Source organism: Hetaerina americana, unplaced genomic scaffold (genome assembly GCF_022747635.1).
Source record: "Hetaerina americana unplaced genomic scaffold, ioHetAmer1.1.p SCAF_9, whole genome shotgun sequence".
NCBI classification, from domain to species: Eukaryota; Metazoa; Arthropoda; class Insecta; order Odonata; family Calopterygidae; genus Hetaerina; species Hetaerina americana.
The window spans coordinates 62,268,346-62,288,308 of NW_027287538.1; the positions used below are offsets into that span (position 1 = coordinate 62,268,346).

The following is a 19,963-nucleotide window of genomic DNA, read 5'->3' on the forward strand; positions in this document are numbered from 1 at the left end:
TTCTTCACTCCGTGCAGTAATTCGGGGGTGAAATCCGCTCGGTGGCCTTCCTTCGAGAGATGAGTTGCAAATTGGGACATCCCAGTGTTCTTTATGAAATCCCTCCGGTGTTCTTCCGCTCGAACCATTATGCTCCTCCCTGTCTGACCAATGTATTTAGCATCACAGTCGCCACATTGCAATTGGTAAACCCCGCTCTGGAGAGTTGGTTTCACGGGGTCTTTGACTGCAGGTAGCAAACTCCTTAGGTTTTTATTATTGTGGAAGGTAGGTTTTATGTTCATATCACTAAGTACATGGCCTATTTTAATGGAGGGTTTTCCTACATATTTAATGCGTCGCCACGAAGCTAGTGATGGTGTTTGAATGGTCATTTCTGCTAATTTATGTGATGCATTAAAAGTTTAAGATCAGGTCATGCAGATTTTACAGGCCATGAAGCTTCTAGAGGTCATATAATGCTTTACAACTGCTAAGGCTTTTTGGTTTATCAAATACATTGCCTTTGCATGCAATAGACAATACCATTGAAGGGGAAAAATTTTTGTTGCTTTCGTGTATGTAACTGCTTGAGGGCAACATTTCTAAAGTTTTCAGAATTAAATGGTGTACTCTTTTATAGTTATTAAAGCCACATGTTAGCCTGTTGATTTGAGCAAGGAAAAATGATATCAATATGCACTTTTTCAGGAAAACTACCTCAAGATTCGAATAACTTGGGAAGGTTTGATCCCTTTGCCTCTTTCATCATTGGCTACTTCTTTACAGCATTGTTTTACATTGAGTTATTCGTGTAATATGTTTATCTTTGTCTCTAATCAATGGCATTTATGAACATCATTCATTTTGAGCAAAGATGTAATCGTATCACCTTTTAGAAAGGATATAAAGTGATCAAAACCAAAAGTTATGTTGGAACAAGAATTTTCTGCAATATTCATGTTTCATGCTATTCATGTGCTTGACAGTTTTAGTTTAAGGTCATGGGAAGCAAAAGGCTTTATTCGTTGGTTGGAGGAAAGTTAAGAGAGGTAGGTTATGAAGAATGGCTTTGAAAATCATAGTTACGAAGTGGAAATCCTATTAAGAGTTCATCTACTGTATGCAGAATCTAGAGAGGCAAAAATGTCAAAAAAATTAAAAATAGGGGATTACCAGGGAATTATTTTGTCAGAAAAAATTCAGAGAAATGTTATAGGTAGTTTTATAAAATTTTTCAGTGTTGGTCTGATGGTCAGTAAATAATTTAATGTCAATGGCGAACATTACCTTCTTGATAAAATGGTTTGCCTCAACACTAACTATTGTGATAATGGAGTACATTTTTCTTGGTTTTGCCCTGTTTTGTAAATGAGAAAATTCAAAATAATCATATGTAAAGGAAATAGGATGGATAGAAAAAATATCACTCATCAATAATCACTCATTGCCCAATGATTCAAGTTTGTTTTACCAGTTTCAACTGGCTTGTAGCAGGTGGTAGAGGTGTATCTTGTTTGCCAAAATAGTGTGAAATGTGAAATATTTTTTGAAATGACTACCTTAGTATGATTCTTGGTAAGTGTAGGTAATAGATGATTTTGAGTTAATGATGAAATGCCACTTTCCCATCCATTTAGCCATTTTTCGAATCACATATGTCAATAAAAAAAGGCAAGGATTCAAAAGTTTCAAAAAGATTTTTCCAGTGCAAAAGCCGATAGATAATGCCAATTCCAAAATGTTTCATAGATATAGTTCTCCAAAAGTGCAAATTTGAGAAGCATAAACCCTCTTAAATGAAAAATTAAAATGTAATTTATGAGCAGCTGTTTCCAAATATTCAGTTAATTCATCATTTTCAACTCATTTTGAGACATGGTTGAAATTTCTGTCTTCAATTGTTGTCTGCGATGACCATGAGGCTTCTTAATTTTTTTGCGAGGACTGAGTCGCTACAAAATAGCTTCTAATAATTCAGGCAGAAATTTGTTAATGCTGTGGGAATATTGCCTTTCAACCCTCTGCAATCTATTATGTCACCCATCAGATAATTTTGTGCTACCCTCTGATGCACATAGTTGTATTTCCCAACAGTAAACCAAATTTCATATCTGGTAAAAGAACTCTTGTATTTTTGTCAGTGGAAAATGCTGTCATGTATGCTAAATTACCTTTGAAAGAATCATGAATTGGAACTGATACTCCAGATGTCTAGAATTTTTTCTAGAACATCTTGCAACTGTCTTAACCCTTTGACTGCCGTGTGTAATTGTTTAATTTTGTGTGAAAAATGCCCAGCTATTTTAAGGAAAAAGCAGAAGTTATGAAAAATTTTGGCATTTTACAAAAAAGAAATGACATGTCTGTGAAAGCATCATTATTATTACAGTTTGCTGAAAATTTTACAGATTATGGTAAACATACAATTCTTCTGTGAGGACTGTGCTTTAAAGCAATTAAAACAAAAACTTATTGCAGTAAAATCATTTAACTGCTTGATGCAGAGAGAGAGAGAGATGAACTTTATTGTGTTTACACCTCACAAGGGGGATATTCTGAGAGCCCATGCAGCACCTAGTATTTCTTTAGTAAATTTCTGCCTTATTTGGAAAGTCCGGCTCATTTTCAGATGATAGCAGGTCCATATCTCTCCAGATGAGGGGGTCAAATGTTTCAAGGCACTCTCACATTCTGTCGACTGGAACACAGGACCTAATATGCAGCCCTTTGAATTTGGGCAGTAAACGTCCCTTCAAGGGGAATGGCTGGATTGTTGTATGATTATTCAAGGTCCCCCACTCTATATCATATCCATTAAAGGCTTTGATCTCGGCAGATGGGGGTGTCAAATGCCTGAAAGAAGTGTTTCTGTAGCGAGGGCAATAGCCCTACTCTTCTGAGAGACTGAAAAAATTCTTATGCTATTTAAAGCAGTTATGAAAATATCCATAAGCAAAAGCTTTCTTATTGTGCAAGTTGAATAGAGTTTCGACAATTATTGCGATGGTAAATGAAATTAAAGGGGCCATTTAAAACTAAAGAAAAATGTATGGGAGAACTAATAAGATAATACATAAATAAGCATATAAATTCAAAAATGAATCAAAATGAGAAAAAGTTAATAAAACTTAATTGAATATGTACAAAAGAATAGAATGAAGCATAAAAATAAGAATTATTCAATTTTTATTATCATTTATGGCCATCGAGATAAGAGTCACCCAGAGTGACACTGGCATTTTTGGGAAAATTCATCAGCATCATTCACAACAACTTCGGCACTAAAGGGTTAAAATTTATTGACTGGAAAAGGGTAGCTGTTCTTTCAATTCCAGCATTGACCTCTGATTGATTAGGAGCGCTTTAGTGTCAAGATGCACCTGATTCTCCTATGTGTACTGTAATCACGTTTCAGTCTTATAGTTGATGCCCAAGTAGAGCACTTATCTTTTTCACCTCCATTACACAACACCATTACTTGTAGAATGTCAGTAGTACAAAGATTGATTGAAAATGCAAATACCTAATTCTACCTGATGTTATAATCTCATCCATAAGAATTTGGATCTGGAACTTGGCTTGAAATTCAAATGAATTTTGAAATGTACTGTGTTTGTGTTTATGTTTTATTAGGAGTAAGCTTAATTTATGTTCTAGAGATACATTTTCAAATTAAATAATTTTGAAAAACTCAATTTTAGTGCAGAGACTTGTTGGATATTTAAAAAAAAATGATAATTTGAATTCTGTCCATTTTCTGAGTCACAGAAAGCTACAGAATTACAGCCTGTAAAAAAAACAAAGAAATAATTCATTTTGAATGGTGAGCAATTAAAATAATCATGTTATCCTATCTGTCAAGTTCTTGATTTATAAGCATAAAAATTTTAAACTATTCTTAAAGTAAATGAAAAGTCCATGAATATGAACTTGGATTTCAGCTATGGTTTTTTTTTCTTGATGGTGATTGACAGTACTTGTTCAACAATATTGCATAAACTGTTTAGTTATTTATTGGTGAACTGAAAAAATATTGCTTCAAAATGGAAATTTCATGAGTCTAGACATCCTCTTGCATATCAATACAGTTTAGTTGAGTTGAGCAAAGGCCAGGCCAGTAATTCTAAAACAATTTATGTGAGTTTTCTGCCATGAAAGATAATAATTCTAATAATCACTGGACATGAAATCAAATAATTCAACTTCATCTGCTCTTAAAACGGACGGAAAGAGTATTCTGAAGTATTTACTGTATTCCATGGTAGTGCCATTGAGGGGTAGTACAATGGTGAAAATCATCAACAGACGAGAACTTCCTCTGAATCGTAAGTTGGCTTTCCTTAAATAATAATTCTCATATTTTAGCCTATTCATCATAACTAATGAAAGTAGTACATTTGCCTCAGTGTGTAATGTTGTTATTAAGTGATATTTAGAGAGTAGGAAATTTGCATATTTTTAGGTATTTGAATAGTCTACAGACTGTTCATTTCCATTGGGATTGTTGCTCTGCTGACTTCTTTGGAAAATATTTTTAAAAAATAAATCTCAACAAGGTATTTTTGATCGTCAAGTTAAAAAGAATTGCAGTGGAATGTGGTTATCATAATTAAAAGTTTGGTTGTCAAATTGGGAGTAAATATTTAAACATTTTTAATAGTCTTCAATAGAATGTTAGCTGTTTACTTTTCTTGCATTGTAAAATATATGCTTAGTGCTTGAATTTAGCATGTGTAACTGCTTGTTTCTCTAGTTTTTGGCCTTTATTTCAGTATTGGATGGGCTTTTTGATAACAAATCAGTCTGTGTATCTTTGTTTTGGTAATGTTTACCATAAACTTACTCAAACCCAAATTATCTGAAATTATTTGAAATTCCTCGTTATAGTTGTTTGTACATATATTTTAAGGTTTTTATTTATGTCTTGGTAGGAAAAAATTAGGCTTTTATTATTTTGGAATGCTTTACGGCTAGTCTTTTCTTTTTTTTTTGCTTGGTGTATAGAATAGTGACGCAGACCCTTTTCCGTTTCTTACTCTCTCATTTGGTGTTTGATATCAATTATATGTAATATATATATATTGATATATAGAACAGGGTTTACAGTTATTCTTTAGTGTCATATTCTAATCTCCTTTTTGATAGTGCCCTTGAACTATTTTCAGTGTTTGGTAGTCTCACTCTTCTGATGTTTTTCATGTAGTAATATAATACTAAAAATACAATGATAGTATGAATATAATTTCTTATAATAAATAGTATTATCAAACGATAGTAGCATGAAAAAATCATTACAATGTAATTGATATTCTTGCAAACAGTAATATTTTAAAGGAGTTTTTAAGACTATGGCCTCATTAATCCTACTCAAAATTTAAGTGATTTGGTAAATAGAAAATATTCCAGTTGTCTCACTTAACTTTATGAATGTGTTTTAATGGAAAGAATATTTGCATTAAAAAATAGGACCACTAAGCGACATAAGTTTCTTTAAATTAGTATTTTAATAACTGGTTCTGTCAGGTTTTGAAATATTGAAGGTATTTCAAATATATATCATAATAAGTAGTCCTTCTTTTTGATCTACTTTAGTGCATTCACTGCCAGACTTGTGATGACTGAACCCATTGACATCATTATATCTCATCTTAGAATATAATTTATTGACTTATATTTTTAATAAAGATATGGGTTTCGCTGAGGATATTCATGCACGTAAAAAGTGATGACAGTTAATGTCTTGATTTTTCAGGACTCTTTAGTACAAAATCTTCAGTGCATACCTTAAAAATGTAAGATAATATTGCAGGATGCATTTTTTTCAGATGTACACTGGTGATTAAGATACATTACTCTATGAATGGATTATATCTCAAAGTATTGGATGAAAGTTATTTTGGATTGGTGGAAATGTCTAATTCATTTTTTGTGCGGCAAAAATGGAAAAAGAATAAAGGATAAAATAAAACATATTTGGTTCTTTAGAACTTGAAATTGAGCAAAGCCTTATTTTGGGTAAGGGTAATTGCTAACTTTATTCTATGAATAGTGGAAGAAAGATCTTGTTGCATGTGACACGAGTTACAAATGAAGTCCTTTGGAAATACTTTGAAAAAAAAAACTCAAGGGCTCACCAGTTCTTTGGCATTCAAATCACATTGCATACTGTAATTGGTAGTTTTTGCCCCTACACTGTGAATTAATGTTCTTTCTGGCTGTGATGTCTGATGCAACTTTTCAGGGAAGGAGGGTGCAACTGCTGCACATGCTCAAGCGGCTGGAACAGTACCCAAATTTGTAGATGCAGAAAGTACACTGTCACTGTCTTCAGGTTCTACTTGCTCATCACCATATTCAGAAATTTATCAGTCCGAATCAGGTATCAAATCTGCTTCAGACTCTATAAAACTTCGTCATGCTGTTCGAATCACAAATTTGTATTTTGCACTCTTGCCATTATGACACTTGTTAAAGGAACCTCTTGGCTACACTGATTTGACGGTAGAATATCTGTCTAAACAGATGATGGTGATGAAACTAGTGTTTTGGTTTGCGCAGCATCAAGCCATTCCATATTTAGTGGAGCAACATGTAGTTTCTATGGAGGAATCTTTTATGAATTTATTGTACCATATTCTCTGGAAAAGCAAAAGTGCTTGTTTTGAAATATGGCAGACTATTACCTCGATGAAGTAAAGGCTGAAGTTGTGGAGCTTATCAGGGCATTCTATCCAAACAACCTGAACCATTTCATTTATTTTTAATTTCTGGACTAAAATTATTTTTACCCATCTGTCCAATGAAGAGGTGTCTAGTACTGACCTGGCATCTGCTCTACAAAAGGGTACAAATTGCAGGGAGAGCCCCATCAATGTATTAGGGGAATAGAAGTTTGTTCTCAAACACCTATTCTTTGTACTTAATTTAGTGCCTTCTCAATCAAAGTCACAAGTCCTTGAAGTATGGAGTAATATATCCACAAGAATCCACAAGAACATTATTTGGAAAGCAAGTATCTGTTGATCACCTGTCACATTTAACCTTTAAGTGAATGATTAAAAAGAATTGTGTTGGAAATTATTTTTCCTGCCTGTAGGTTATTCATGAGCTAATATGTAGTCATTTTGGTAATCAGCATTGAAAGACATCTTTGTTCCCAAATAAAATTTCATTGATATTCTTACATGATGATAATCTAAACGGTATATTCAATTGATCTCTGAACATGTTTACACATGTCATTTTCTGAAAAATGTTTTGAGTTGATTAAACTTTTAATTCATATAGATTATGCATTCCCTGTGAAATTTACTCCTGATAATTGTCTTACCCTAATATGTCATGGCAGTGAATGTATTAAAGTAGTTGAAAATAAGTTTAAAATTACTGAGACTTCTGTCTAGCTCTTTAATATAAATTGTCTTGTGTTCTACATGTTCTTATATTGCCCTCATTGGCACCAATTTATATTTTGATATTGAAGTGAAATACCATCAAATAACAACAACAGGAGTTATATTTGGCCTTAATTCATTTTATATGCCGGGGGAAAAAACTTGAAAAGTGTCAAGCAATAATTAGTTTTTTTTGAAGTTGATGAATGGCTTTTGCTTCCAAACTGTGATTTCGCTCATCTCTTGCTTTCTCTTTCCTGTCTGCTGCTTGTAGTCGGATTGGTAAAACTTATGCCAATTCCAGCGCTGCTTCTGAGTAATAACAAGAGCACCAACTCTGGGTTTCATTATTTTCTGAGTTAACAGCATATGACAAGTATAGCATACAGCATATTGTCATCTGAATTATGTGGCTGTATGTGTGTTTGTGCAAGCAACAGAGGTTTTTAGTTAATAATAATTGTGTGAACTGTAGAATGTGCTGCACTGTAAAATTTGCTGATAGCTGATGCCTATTTTATTGGTAAAAATGCATTAAATCAATGAAATGGAAGGAGCCAAACTCTACTGACAGAAACAATCAGAAATGAATCGGATTACACAATCAATGCATACCATACCCATCTTTCTCCTGACCAGTAGGTTATGAGGACTTTTTGTCATTCATTCAAGTAGCTTAATGGGCTCTACAAGAAGAGTGTGTGGGGATTGTTTCATTCTGTCGAGTAAAATCCTGGGTGATTCAAGAGAGCATCTTATTTTAAAATTGTGACATTAGTTTCCAAGAGCCATTTTAACAATTTAAAGGTTTCTGGTTGTGGTATGATTGATGGTTTTGATGTTGCAAAAATGTTTTGAATCCACTCTTAAAATGATTCATTTTCAATAATTTTGTATTTTTGTATTTATAGGGCTAATAGTACGAACTATGATCCTGGAATCATCATTCATTTAGTAATTCATTTACTGAAACTAGTCATTTCATTTTTAGCCTAACAAATCTGCTAATTTCTTTTGAAAGCCAAACTGCTACCAAATGTTTTTGTGGCACAAGTCAGTTGTGGGTGACCTCATTCATAAAAATAAACCTTTTAAAAGCCATAAATAGTTGCAACTTCCCTGAATTGGAAAAATAACAGCTTATACATTTTTACATATATAACCCTTGTCACTTCATTGCCAGCAATTTTAAGAAATTTTTTAATTCACATTCCAAGAAACTGCGGAGATGCTGTAACAGTAACTTTAAACAGAGTCATCCGCTAAGATGCATTTCCATCCCCAATTTCAGAGGGTGAAAAACATTCTCCTTGAATTGAGGTAGTTTTTTCCCTGCCTAAGACTGGATTTAAATTATATTGGAGTATAATGTACACTGCATGAGAGAGTTTGTTACTGATAATTAACTAATGCAATCTAATGATTCAACCCCACATCATGAACTGGCTCTGAGTGAAAAATGCCAAAGGGCCATGACTCCTATTTGTCCCTCGTTAGTTTTATTAATCACTGTAAAAGATGAATATTACGAATAATATATAGATGGTTAAGTTTTTTTTTCAGTTTTTTAGTAGTCTAGCGGTGAGATACCTATGTACATATGTGGCAGAATATTAAAATAATTTGCAAGTTCAATAGACAGATTTGAATGTAAATTCAGAATTTGACTCGTCATGATTACTTCAACAATGTCACAGCTACAATAGCAGTCATTGTATTCCTGAAATCCTATTGCACACCGTTTTCACTTGCTTTTAGAGAAGAAGGTAAAAAGTTGGTATTTCCCTGCCAGTGGAAGATTGAACAATTTTAATTTGGATTATGATTAAAAACTGTGCGGTAGATGAAAAGTGGTGATAAAAGTGTAGGAAGTAAATTCAGAATCCTTTGGAGCTCTGAACTCTCAAATGAACTTAATAAGATGCTTTATGGTAATAATGTATTTGTGATGATCATCTGCACAATGGTCACTGTAATTGGGTTGAATGCATTGTTATTAATGCAACTATATTTAGAAATGCCATGGATTATCATTCCAAAAGGAATGTTCTCAAATCAATTAAGAGCTAAAAATCAATTCATATTTTTATTTAAATGTGATGATATGATATATGATATGTCACCCAATCAAGATCTTCTGCTGGCATGCTTATTCTATGCACAGAATAACTTCAGACAGTGATTTGTGCTTCTTTCTCTGCTTCCCTTCTCACTCTCTGTCTCTCTGGCTTATAATCCACATGTGCATACCTAGGTCCAGCACTGAGAGTGGTTGCAGCACTTCTGCCACTGAATAAACCTCTCTGGTATTTACTCTCTTCCCGCCCCCTTGGGCCAACCAAACGTGAGATTCTGTCACACGTGCTATTTCAGCGGGCAGGAGGACCACACTGCTGGAGTGGATGAAAACTGGCATGGTAGAATCTCGTATTTGGTTTGCCAGTGGGGTCATGAATGTTGAAATTTAAAGAGAGGTTTAATCGAGTGGTGGAAGGAATGTAGATGTTGAGAAATTAGCGTGTCGTTTTCTTCTTGAACTGCCTGCTCTCTCATGCTGCCCTATTTGTCCAGGCTCATCCAAGTCAACAACTCCTGGGTCATCTTCGGGTGGTGCCACGTCCACTCCATCACCCTCTGCGCCCATCCCAAGGAGAATATCCCACGCTGGAAGGCACCCAAGTGCTACCTCACAATCCCTCGAAAGCACCCCACTCAGAAGTTCGACGAGAGACATGGAAGAGACTCATGGCATTGGCCGTGTGGGGAATGCTTCTGCTTCCGATGAAGGGTAGGTGTTAGTGGATGTTTACGAGTGATTTTATGCCTCAATACTGAGAAAACACATAAATCATATGAAAATTCACAATATTTGACCCTGGTATGCTTTTATTGCAAAATGGCTGCATTTCCCTGGGTCAAAACTAGAATCAGCTGGGACTTCTCGTGCTCTCTGTAATTATCACAAAAGAATATTTTGTAGACACCTCTATGTAACATGCAGTAATGTTTCAGTGAGTTTGGTAGAATAATCTCATTTGCAGATTTTTTGGGGGTGATTGTCCTGGACTTCTACTTTTTTTATATTTAATTTTTACCTTTGATATTTGTAGATGGACAAGAAATTAGTTGTATGTGGTTCTAGATGGTGCTTGGTAAGTTAATGATGCTTGACTAGTTGATCACCGTCTCATTTCAAGCAGTTTTCTGTAGGCTATGTTAATCAAACAGTGTGACAGTGAACTTCAAGACAAATCGCCCCTTGCCTGCGTCACCCAGTTGTTTAGATGGATGATAAATATCTGTGAGATAGAAAAATGAAAAACTACCACCCCTTGGGCATTTAAATCCCTCTTTATGTTAAATGATAAATGTAAAGTTATTCCCTTATATTTTGTGATTAAAAGTGTTATTCTTCCAGGCCTTGATAACAAACTTAGTCGCTATGTACGTATTTTAAAACATATGAGGGATCATGAGCTACATAGAGTATATCAGGAATTTTTTAAAATGAATGTTACTTGGGCTTTAATTGTCAAACTTATCAGAAAAATTTTTCTGAAAAGCAGTCATCTCTACTACCTCTAAATTGAAAGTCTTAGTTATTGCATAAAAGTGACATTCAAGTACAGTTGACTTCCATATCATGATTCAAATCCATAGCAGACCACAACAGTATTCTAGAACTGTTGTACTGCCTTAAGCAAATCAAATAAATAAAGCACTTGGATGATAAATTCAAGGCTGTCTACTGAAAGATGAAAAATGTATTTTGTTGAAATGATTGAAAAGATTGTCCTGGTGGGATAAAATTAGGATGGTGGGAGATAGCTTACATGGCATTACAAGGACCAAATTCAGTTCATTGGTTCACTTCTAAGCTTCACCCTTCCACTCTGGTAAAATACACCCTAAAGACTTTGATTAATGCCTTAATAAATAAAAGGCGAAATGAAACTTTATAATGTGTAGCATAAGGAGCTGTAATGCTTTGATTTTTTCAAGTGAAGTGTGCTATATGCCAGTAAAGAAATACACCTGATATTTTTATGGTTCAAATAATGGCAGTAACTCTCCCAAAAAGCCTTAGAGATGAAATATGTTTCCTTTTCAGGTAGGTGTTTAGGAAGTCTGGTAAATTACACTTGGTGTCTTAATTCATTACCTACCTTGTACACCATGATACTCCAGTGAAAAGGTAGATGTTGGCATTTGGATGCTATTTTTGCCTGAGTAAACTTAATTTGGTAGCAGTAGTGGATTTTAAGGGAGATGACTGACAATTGAAGTCATTTAAACATTAGGGATGGGTGAATAATTTAGTGGGGGTAAGATTTTCAGGGAACAAAGGAAGGGCAGAGAAAAACTCTGCTTCAGCATTAGCCTACTCTTAATGAAAACCACCAAGGAGTCCATAGTATAGTGTCCCATCTGGCTGTTAGCATACTTCACTTGATGTGCTCTCCATATAGCACCCCTAGTAGGAAATGGGATATCACTGAACATTCTGTCATCATCGAGATTCAAACCAGGTCCCTCTGGGTTGGAAGCCAGAGCGTTAGCCACCACACCATCCTGATCTCCTTATAAGGATCCTGTTATAAGTCGGAGATTGATAGCCATTAGAAGCAATTTTCATGTACACCGTGAATAGATATTCTTTTGAAGTGAATGCTAACAGCTGTCCGATGCCTATTAAAGAAATAACCTAAATTGCTTGAAAATGAATATTTAATTTTCTTATAAATGAAGATATTGCGGTTTATTTACATCAAATGAGTGTATTATGTTATGCAGCATATTGCCCTAACTGACTTTATGTTCTTTGTTGTAGAGAACTATCCCATTTTATTGTGAAAGAATTGCAAGGCGAACCCATTCATACATCATTTCTCATAAATTTTCTTGATGATTTTTGATTATATGTGTATACTAGATGTGGTGGAATTTCATTGATGAAGAGAATTCACAATTTCATTTTTATTAATGATAATTGTACAATCTCTCATTATTTAATTAGTAAAAAATTGCCCCTATCATGTGGTCACTCCTTATTGCCCAGCTTTTCACCTTAAGGGATGCTTGGCATTTTAATACTATGCATTATTTGTTGTCATGTTTGATGTTTAAAATTATTTTTTTTGGGAAAAGAGTTTTCTCATCAACAATATGTGGAGAATAAATTCTTGAATAAGTTTTGTAAATTTTTTGTGATTGCAGGGGAGATGAACAAGATTTTGTAGTTCATCGTGGAAAGGGAGTGCCAACGTTGGGCCGCATTGTCTCTGATGGCACAGAGACCACAAATGGTGGCACTCCAGTCATGCCAGCAGCAGGAAAGCCCAGCAATTGGGAAGACCTTAAGAGGACGCCGTCTTCAGGATCTTTCTATGCCGGGAGGCGATCCCGACGAAATTCAATTTCTGATGAATCTCAGCTTACGATTGAGAACTTTGGTGGATCACGGGAGAACTTGAGCATGTGGAGTGATACTATGACTTCCATGCCACACACTGGCCGAGCAACTACACCAACAAAGTCAAGAGAGGAACCCAATGTTTGGCAGGATAATGTTGGAAGAAGTAAACCAATTACCCATCGGCCAGAGTGGGAGGGCCCATCAGAAGGTTTGTGGATTGTTTTTGCTTGTGTAGGTATTTCATTGACTGTACTGATGTCATTATTCTCTTTGGAAATGTAGTCAAATAATATTTTAAGGGAGTTAACCGCTCCAATGTTATGATTCTGCAAATTATTTCTTCTAATACAAAGGTTATGCCATGCGGTCTTTTGTTCTTTGGTTGTTATTCAAACCAAAGAGTGTAGGAAATAAGGGAAAACAGGTTTTAAAATTTTTTGTTATTATGAAGCCATGTTATAGGTGGTAATATACTGGGTGAAAACTACAAATTTCCAAACATTTCCTTTAGCGGTGAATGCCTTTACCTTTTTCACCATAGTAATTTTTTCCACAAAAATCTGGCTCACCCATCCTCATCCGTGGATATAGCTGGTCCATCTATGTATATTTTGTGAAAACTTTTTGTGGTCAACTATTTTCTCATCGAAGTAGTTTTCAAGTTCGTTTCTTCATTCACATTCCCTGGTTTTATATTATAATAATAATGTTAATGTTATAATATAATGTTACCACTATTTCTTGACAATATCTTTCCCCATTCATTAAAAGGGTGGTCCCCATTCATTTAGAGGGTGGTCCCAATCCAACAAAGAAAACAAAAATTTTGGAAAAAAATGTATTTAATTTTCAACATAATCATCTTTCAGCTCTATACACATTTCCCAGCAATGTTCAATAAGTTTGATACCCTTTTTATTATAAGAACTGTCTTGCTCCTCAAAATAGCCATTAACTGCTGACATCACTTCTTCACGGTTAGAAAATCTTTGACCACCGTGCCATTATTTTAAGTTTGCGAACAGAAAATAATTCAAGGGGGCTAAATCTGGCAAATAGGGTGCACGAGGTAGCAATTCAATTTTCAATTCATGAATTTTGGCAATTACAATAATGTATTTGTGAGCTGGTGCATTGTCTTGATGAAACAACACTTTCTTCTTAGCCAAATGCTGCTGCTTTTGCTTGATTTCTTTGGTCAAACGTTGCAATAAGTTTGCATGATACTCACCATTGATAGTTTTTCCTTTTTCAAGGTAGTCAATGAAAATTATCCCATGCGCATCCCAAAGAACTGACACCATAACCTCGTCTGCAGATGAAACGGTCTTCGCCTTCTTTGAAGCTGGTTCTCCCTTTTGAATCCTTTGTTTTAATTGTTCTTTTGTCTCTGGTGTGAAGTAATGGACCCATGTTTCATCCATGGTTGTAAAATGGGGCAAAAATACTGCTTTGTTGCTGTGAAACTTTGCTAAACACCCAATTGAAACATCTTCATGACACTGGTTTTGCTTGAGTGTGAGCAACCGCGGCATCCCATCTTGCACACAGATTTCTCATGTCCAAATTTTCAGTTAATATGCGTTGTACCGTACTTTTTGAAATGTCTACACTGTCTGCTAGCTCGTGCACTTTCAGTCGACGATCATCCAGTATCACTTGGTGGATTTTCTTCACTGTTTCTGGAGTCGTCACCTCATTTGGTCGACCAATGTTATGCACGTCTTGGCAGCTCGTACGACCTCGTTTAAACTCTGCTACCCAATATTTTACTATTGTAAATGAAGGAGAAGACTCATCCAGAGTAGAATCCAGTTCAGCTTTTATATTGGTTGGGCCGAGGCCTTTCAAATAAAAGTATTGTACCACATAACGATGACCAATTTTCTTCATTTTCACAAATTCACTGAAAACGTTCACTATTGATTGCTGCCTAACAAATACTAAACAATGTCGCATCTTCAAACTTGAAACATATGCTTCATACATTGTATGCTTTCTAATAAAGTGATATTTTTCCAACTGCTACCGCCATCTCTAGGTCAAGCCGGGTACTTCTGGGCCTTCCCATGTATTGAATAAACCTGTGAATTTCCACTTTTTATTCTGCTCATTCTTAACCAGCTCTATGATGCCCACTGTAATTTTTTTTTTTGCCTGTTCTTACCTCATTTCCTGGATTTTTCCCTTGAAATGCTGTTCACTATTACTTATGCCAGAGAGACTGTAAATTAGCTGTGTAAGCTGTCAAGCTTATTGGTTAGGAGGAGGACGTTATGTCCCTTGTCGGTAGTAGGGAATGATTAAATTGTTCCTATATTTTGTGAGATCGAATTTTTTTCTTCATGTTGTTATTTTTGTCTTTCATTTTGCTTAATTTAAACTTCCCATTTTGCCATTCAATTTTCACACTTGGGTTGCACTTCATTTCTTGATCTCTTCATTCCACCATCTTACCAGTATCTCTGTTTTTTAATTCAAATGATTTCTATTATTGACAATAATTTCTCATTTTTCATCATAAGGCCTCTGAATTTGTTTTCTTGCGGATTCTAGTCAATGCCTCTGTTTTGAACTTGTTTCTTCCTGATCCCTCTATAGCCCTTCCCCATTGTTTTACATGCTGACACACCACTTCTCCTTGTGTTATGATAAGCATTTGGTTTGTATTTTCTTTTGTAATTAATGTCAGGGTAATTTAAGCTATGCCAATGGAAATAGAATACATAGGGATTTTTCATTCTTAGGCATGCCAGCAGAACCTGTTGTCCAGTCAGTGGCGCACAACACAACAGCAGCGGAAGACTCTCTCGGCTCCGGCACAAGTGAGAGTGCAGAGAGGAGTGGTGGATTTTCAGGCACCAACTCTCGAACTGGGAGCACTCGGGAGAAGAAGACTACATTTGCTGCCTTGCCCAACACCACCACCTGGCTCCAGCAGGTGCAAAGGGTAGACTCAGATGGTGACAACATTGAAGGCAAGTGAAGTGGTGGATTCCACTCAATTCTTTATCAAGCATTGCTTCACCATTATCCTCTTCCTGTCCCTCACCACTGCTGGATACTGTATACATGAAGCTTTTATACCAAAAGTCACTTAATTCAAAGTTTTCCAAGGATGAATTTTCAGAATCAGGGATGAATTTGTGTAGAATGAAGAATGCTCTTGCTGAAATTGGAAATTTATAGACCTCTGCACAAAAGATATACAAAGTCTGCTTAAAAAGGTCCCCGATTTCTTTTATAGCATGCCTCTAGTTGGTTATTATAATAGAGACCTTGTTGTTCAGGATCATAACAGGTTTTCAGTTATGGGTTTGTGGATATGACATAAAAAAAAGTGCAATCTCCACAGTGGATAGGTGAAACATTGCCTCAACCCAAAAAGCTTGACAAGTTCGCTCAAATGTCAAGGTGATGCTGACTGTTTTTTTATGCAAAAGGGGTTGTGTATCATGAATGCCTGCCTAAAGACCTGACAGACAACATGGAGCACTACCTGGGGGTAGTGAAATGGTTAACTGAGAGAATCTAGTGGGAATGGCTCGAACTTCAGAGGAATTGCTAGTGGTTTTTTTACCACTACAATGCGCCAGCTCATTGGTTTCTCAGAACGCTTTGAGTTTTTAGCCAAAAACAAGACTGTTGTGCTTCCTCACCCACTGCACTCACCATACCTGGCACCATGTAACTTTTTCCTGTTCCCCAAACTAAAAACCCTGCTGTAAGGAAAAAGATTCACCACCTCTCCAGAGATATAGCAAAATTTGACGGGAGTAGCTTATGAGCATTCTGGAAGAAGCATGCCAGGACTGTTTCGAAAAGTGGAAATATCATTAGGATAAGTGCATATGTTTGGGAGGAGATTGCTTTGATGAAGATCCTGACCAATAATTTGTTAGTGAAGTATTTTTTTGGTAATGAAAAAGTTCAAGAAGTTTTTGAACAGACCTCGTAATATATTTTATGAAAAAATGTATTATTTCTTAAAGTAAGTTTTAATTACAATTTTTGAAGTGGTGATATCAATGAATCTTTTTATGCAATGATTTCAAAGTCTTAAAACTATTCTCCTCAACCAGGATTCAAACCTGGATCCCCTGATGCTCGACCAAGTGCTTTAGCGAGCTAAGCTGCCATAATATCCTCTTACACTCCAAAGTTTTAGTAAACACCCTAGTGTTTAAAGTTAGCTTTAACCTCATGGACTGGTGCAACATGCACACCTATGAATACTTGTGGCATTGCATGTATGGTATTGTATTTCATCACACACTTGTTCCTTTATAGTTTAATTGGCTAGGTAAGCCTTAAGTAGGCATAAAAAGGTAGCTGAACTGGCTAGAGCCCTCGACCAACCATTGAAAGGATTGGGTTCAAATCCCTGTCAAGGCAAATGATTTTTACACGTTGCAATTGTTGCATACTACCTTGATCAAAAAGTTCCCGGAATAACCACCGTGTGGCGCTCCCATCGTTCCGATTTGAGTTCTGTTTTTTTTGTTAAATTGGTACATCTGTTGTTGATATTCCCTTTAAATCTTAGTGTCATAACTTGACATTTGCAAAAGTTACGTAGCCAAGAGTACATCTATCTCTGTGTGTGTTGGCGATTTTTTACAATTTCAGAAATGGATTTAAATTTGCAACAACGAACTTGTATTAAATTTTGCGTAAAAAACGGATTTAGTGGCGCACGGACGTTGGAAATGTTGGAAAAGTGTTTCGGCAACGATTCTCTAAAAAAAACGGTCGTTTACCAGTGGCACGAGCGGTTCAGAAGTGGTCGTGAGTCAATCGAAGATGATGAACGCAGTGGCAGACCATCGACATCGAAAGTCGGTGAAAAAATTGATAAAGTAAAAGAAATGTTGGTCAATAACCGCAAATTAACCATCAGAGAAATAGCGGAGGACTTGAACATTGCCTATGGATCCGCCCAAGACATTGTGGTTAATGATTTGGGTTTCCGTCGTGTAGCAGCAAAGTTGGTGCCGAAAGACCTCAATTTCATGCAAAAAAGAGACCGTGTTGACGTCGCAAAAGACATGATTTGCGAGGCTGAATCCGATCCCACATTCATCAAAAGGATCATTACTGGAGACGAGACGTGGGTTTATGAGTACGACACGCAATCCAGACATCAGGCAAGTGAATGGCGTTCACCAAATGAGCCGAGACCAAAAAAACCACGTCGTTTTCAGTCAAAAAAGAAGGCAATGCTGACGGTTTTCATGGATTACAACGGTGTAGTGCATCATGAATTTTTGCCAGAAGGCCAGACAGTAAACAAAGAGTATTATTTGGGCGTTATGAGACGTTTGCGTGAAGCAATTCGCCGAAAGAGACCAGAAATGTGGGCAGAAAACTCGTGGATTTTGCACCATGATAACGCACCGTCGCACAGTGCTATCATTATTCGTAATTTTTTGACGGAAAATGCAACAAATACCATCCAACAGCCACCGAATTCACCTGATTTGGCTCCCTGTGACTTTTTTCTGTTCAATCGAGTTAAAAAACCATTACGGGGAACGCGTTTTAGCAGCCGAGAGGAAGTAATGGAAAAATCGCAGGAAGCACTGATAGACATACCGAAAACCGACCGTAACTTTTGCAAATGTCAAGTTATGACACTAAGATTTAAAGGGAATATCAACAACAGATGTACCAATTTAACAAAAAAAACAGAACTCAAATCGGAACGATGGGAGCGCCACACGGTGGTTATTCCGGGAACTTTTTGATCAAGGTAGTATAATGCACCTTTAAATTACAATGTTATGTCTCAATTACAGTTACTGTTGCGGCATCTCCTGCAGAATCTTTGAATTCTTATATATTGGCATGGACACCTTTCATGACCAGCTCCACATTTGCCCATACTCATATTCTGCCTTGAATTTTGTTTGAGAGAACTTTGTAAAACAAATGCATTTGCAGGAGGATGTTATGCCTTTTGTGTCTCAATATTTAGTGCACTATAGCTATATCATGGTGGGTTGTGATAATCCAGGGGTAGTGTGTCGGACTACTAACCAAAGGGCCCATTCCTGGCATGGCTCTCTGGGCACCCTCAGCTCCACGCAAGCTGTATGATTTTTTGGGTATCAGATCTTCCTGGGAAACGGTAACTGGCACATGGAAAGGAACCGGCCCCCATAATCTGATGTGTGAATTTCACGTGCCGTCGGGCTTAGTACTGGGTGAACTCAACCATCACCTGCCAAACCAGCCTTTGTTTTGATTACTGTGTTTATGATTTTTTATGTACTAATAATGTAATATCTCTATGTATTTAGTTCTCAAAGAGTAGAAGTATCAAAGAATAAGAAATCATTCACTTATATTTACTGAGTTGAAATTTTGTGCAGTTGCATATGAAACTGGATGTATTTTATGAATGAAAATATCTTGTCAATGGTGCAGATTCAGTGGTATTGGTTTGGATGCAAAAATTGGCTATGGCTAAGTGTGTTTCATGCATCTTTTCATATTTTTGTAGTTTGAGAAAGTTTTTTGCAAGAATGTAAATCCCTCTTTCATGGTTGCTCATGGTTTTAATTTTCTCCTGGTTTGTTTTCTCAGGGAGCGGCAAAGTTCCAAACAAGAATGAGCCATCATCTGTGGGTATGGAGACTGGAGTTCAACTCCATGACATCCGCCTCCAGATGGAAGAGAAGAGGCGACACATAGAAGGAGAGAAGAGGCGAATGGAAGCAGCAGCAGGTCAACAGAGGCAGAGAGTTGGCAAGGCTGCATTTCTCCAGGCGGTTGTCAAAGTATGAAGGATTAATCTTTGTCGGCTATTGTGTTACCTGCATGTGCTTTCATTACATTTAATCAAATTGCTAGTGAAATAAAAACGTTTATGGTTATTGTCTGTGTGCATGGGCGCCCTGTGGTATATGGTAGAGTGGTGTGCTGACAAAGTTAGGTAACTTTGTGAAGGAAGGATTCGGAATTGGGTTAAGAGTGTGGAATTTTGGTTAGATAGTAAAACTTATTGATTAATATAAGATAATGTTTCTATCATGGGCTTTTTCCACTCGATTATACTCAAATGAAACACAAACTTCTTTAATCTATAACAAGGCATGAATTTTACTGGTTCAGGATGAGTTTATTTTCCACTTATATTTTTGGATTGTGAAAAGTATTACGCAAATGA

The 19,963-nt window shown here is 36.1% G+C and overlaps 1 protein-coding gene across 5 annotated transcripts in view; it reads left to right on the forward strand.

Moving 5' to 3' along the window:
• Positions 1-19,963, forward strand: part of Patronin (calmodulin-regulated spectrin-associated protein patronin) — a 218,546-nt gene that overhangs the window by 156,553 nt on the left and 42,030 nt on the right. For 3 of the 5 annotated variants that reach the window (XM_071597469.1, XM_071597471.1, XM_071597472.1), the window contains exons 8-12: positions 4,248-4,307; positions 9,948-10,164; positions 12,594-13,000; positions 15,540-15,774; positions 19,385-19,574. In XM_071597469.1, coding sequence (XP_071453570.1) covers positions 4,248-4,307; positions 9,948-10,164; positions 12,594-13,000; positions 15,540-15,774; positions 19,385-19,574 — 1,109 coding nt within the window. The remainder of the gene's footprint in view (positions 1-4,247; positions 4,308-9,947; positions 10,165-12,593; positions 13,001-15,539; positions 15,775-19,384; positions 19,575-19,963) is intronic. The other 2 variants (XM_071597470.1, XM_071597473.1) reach the window with 1 other exon arrangement.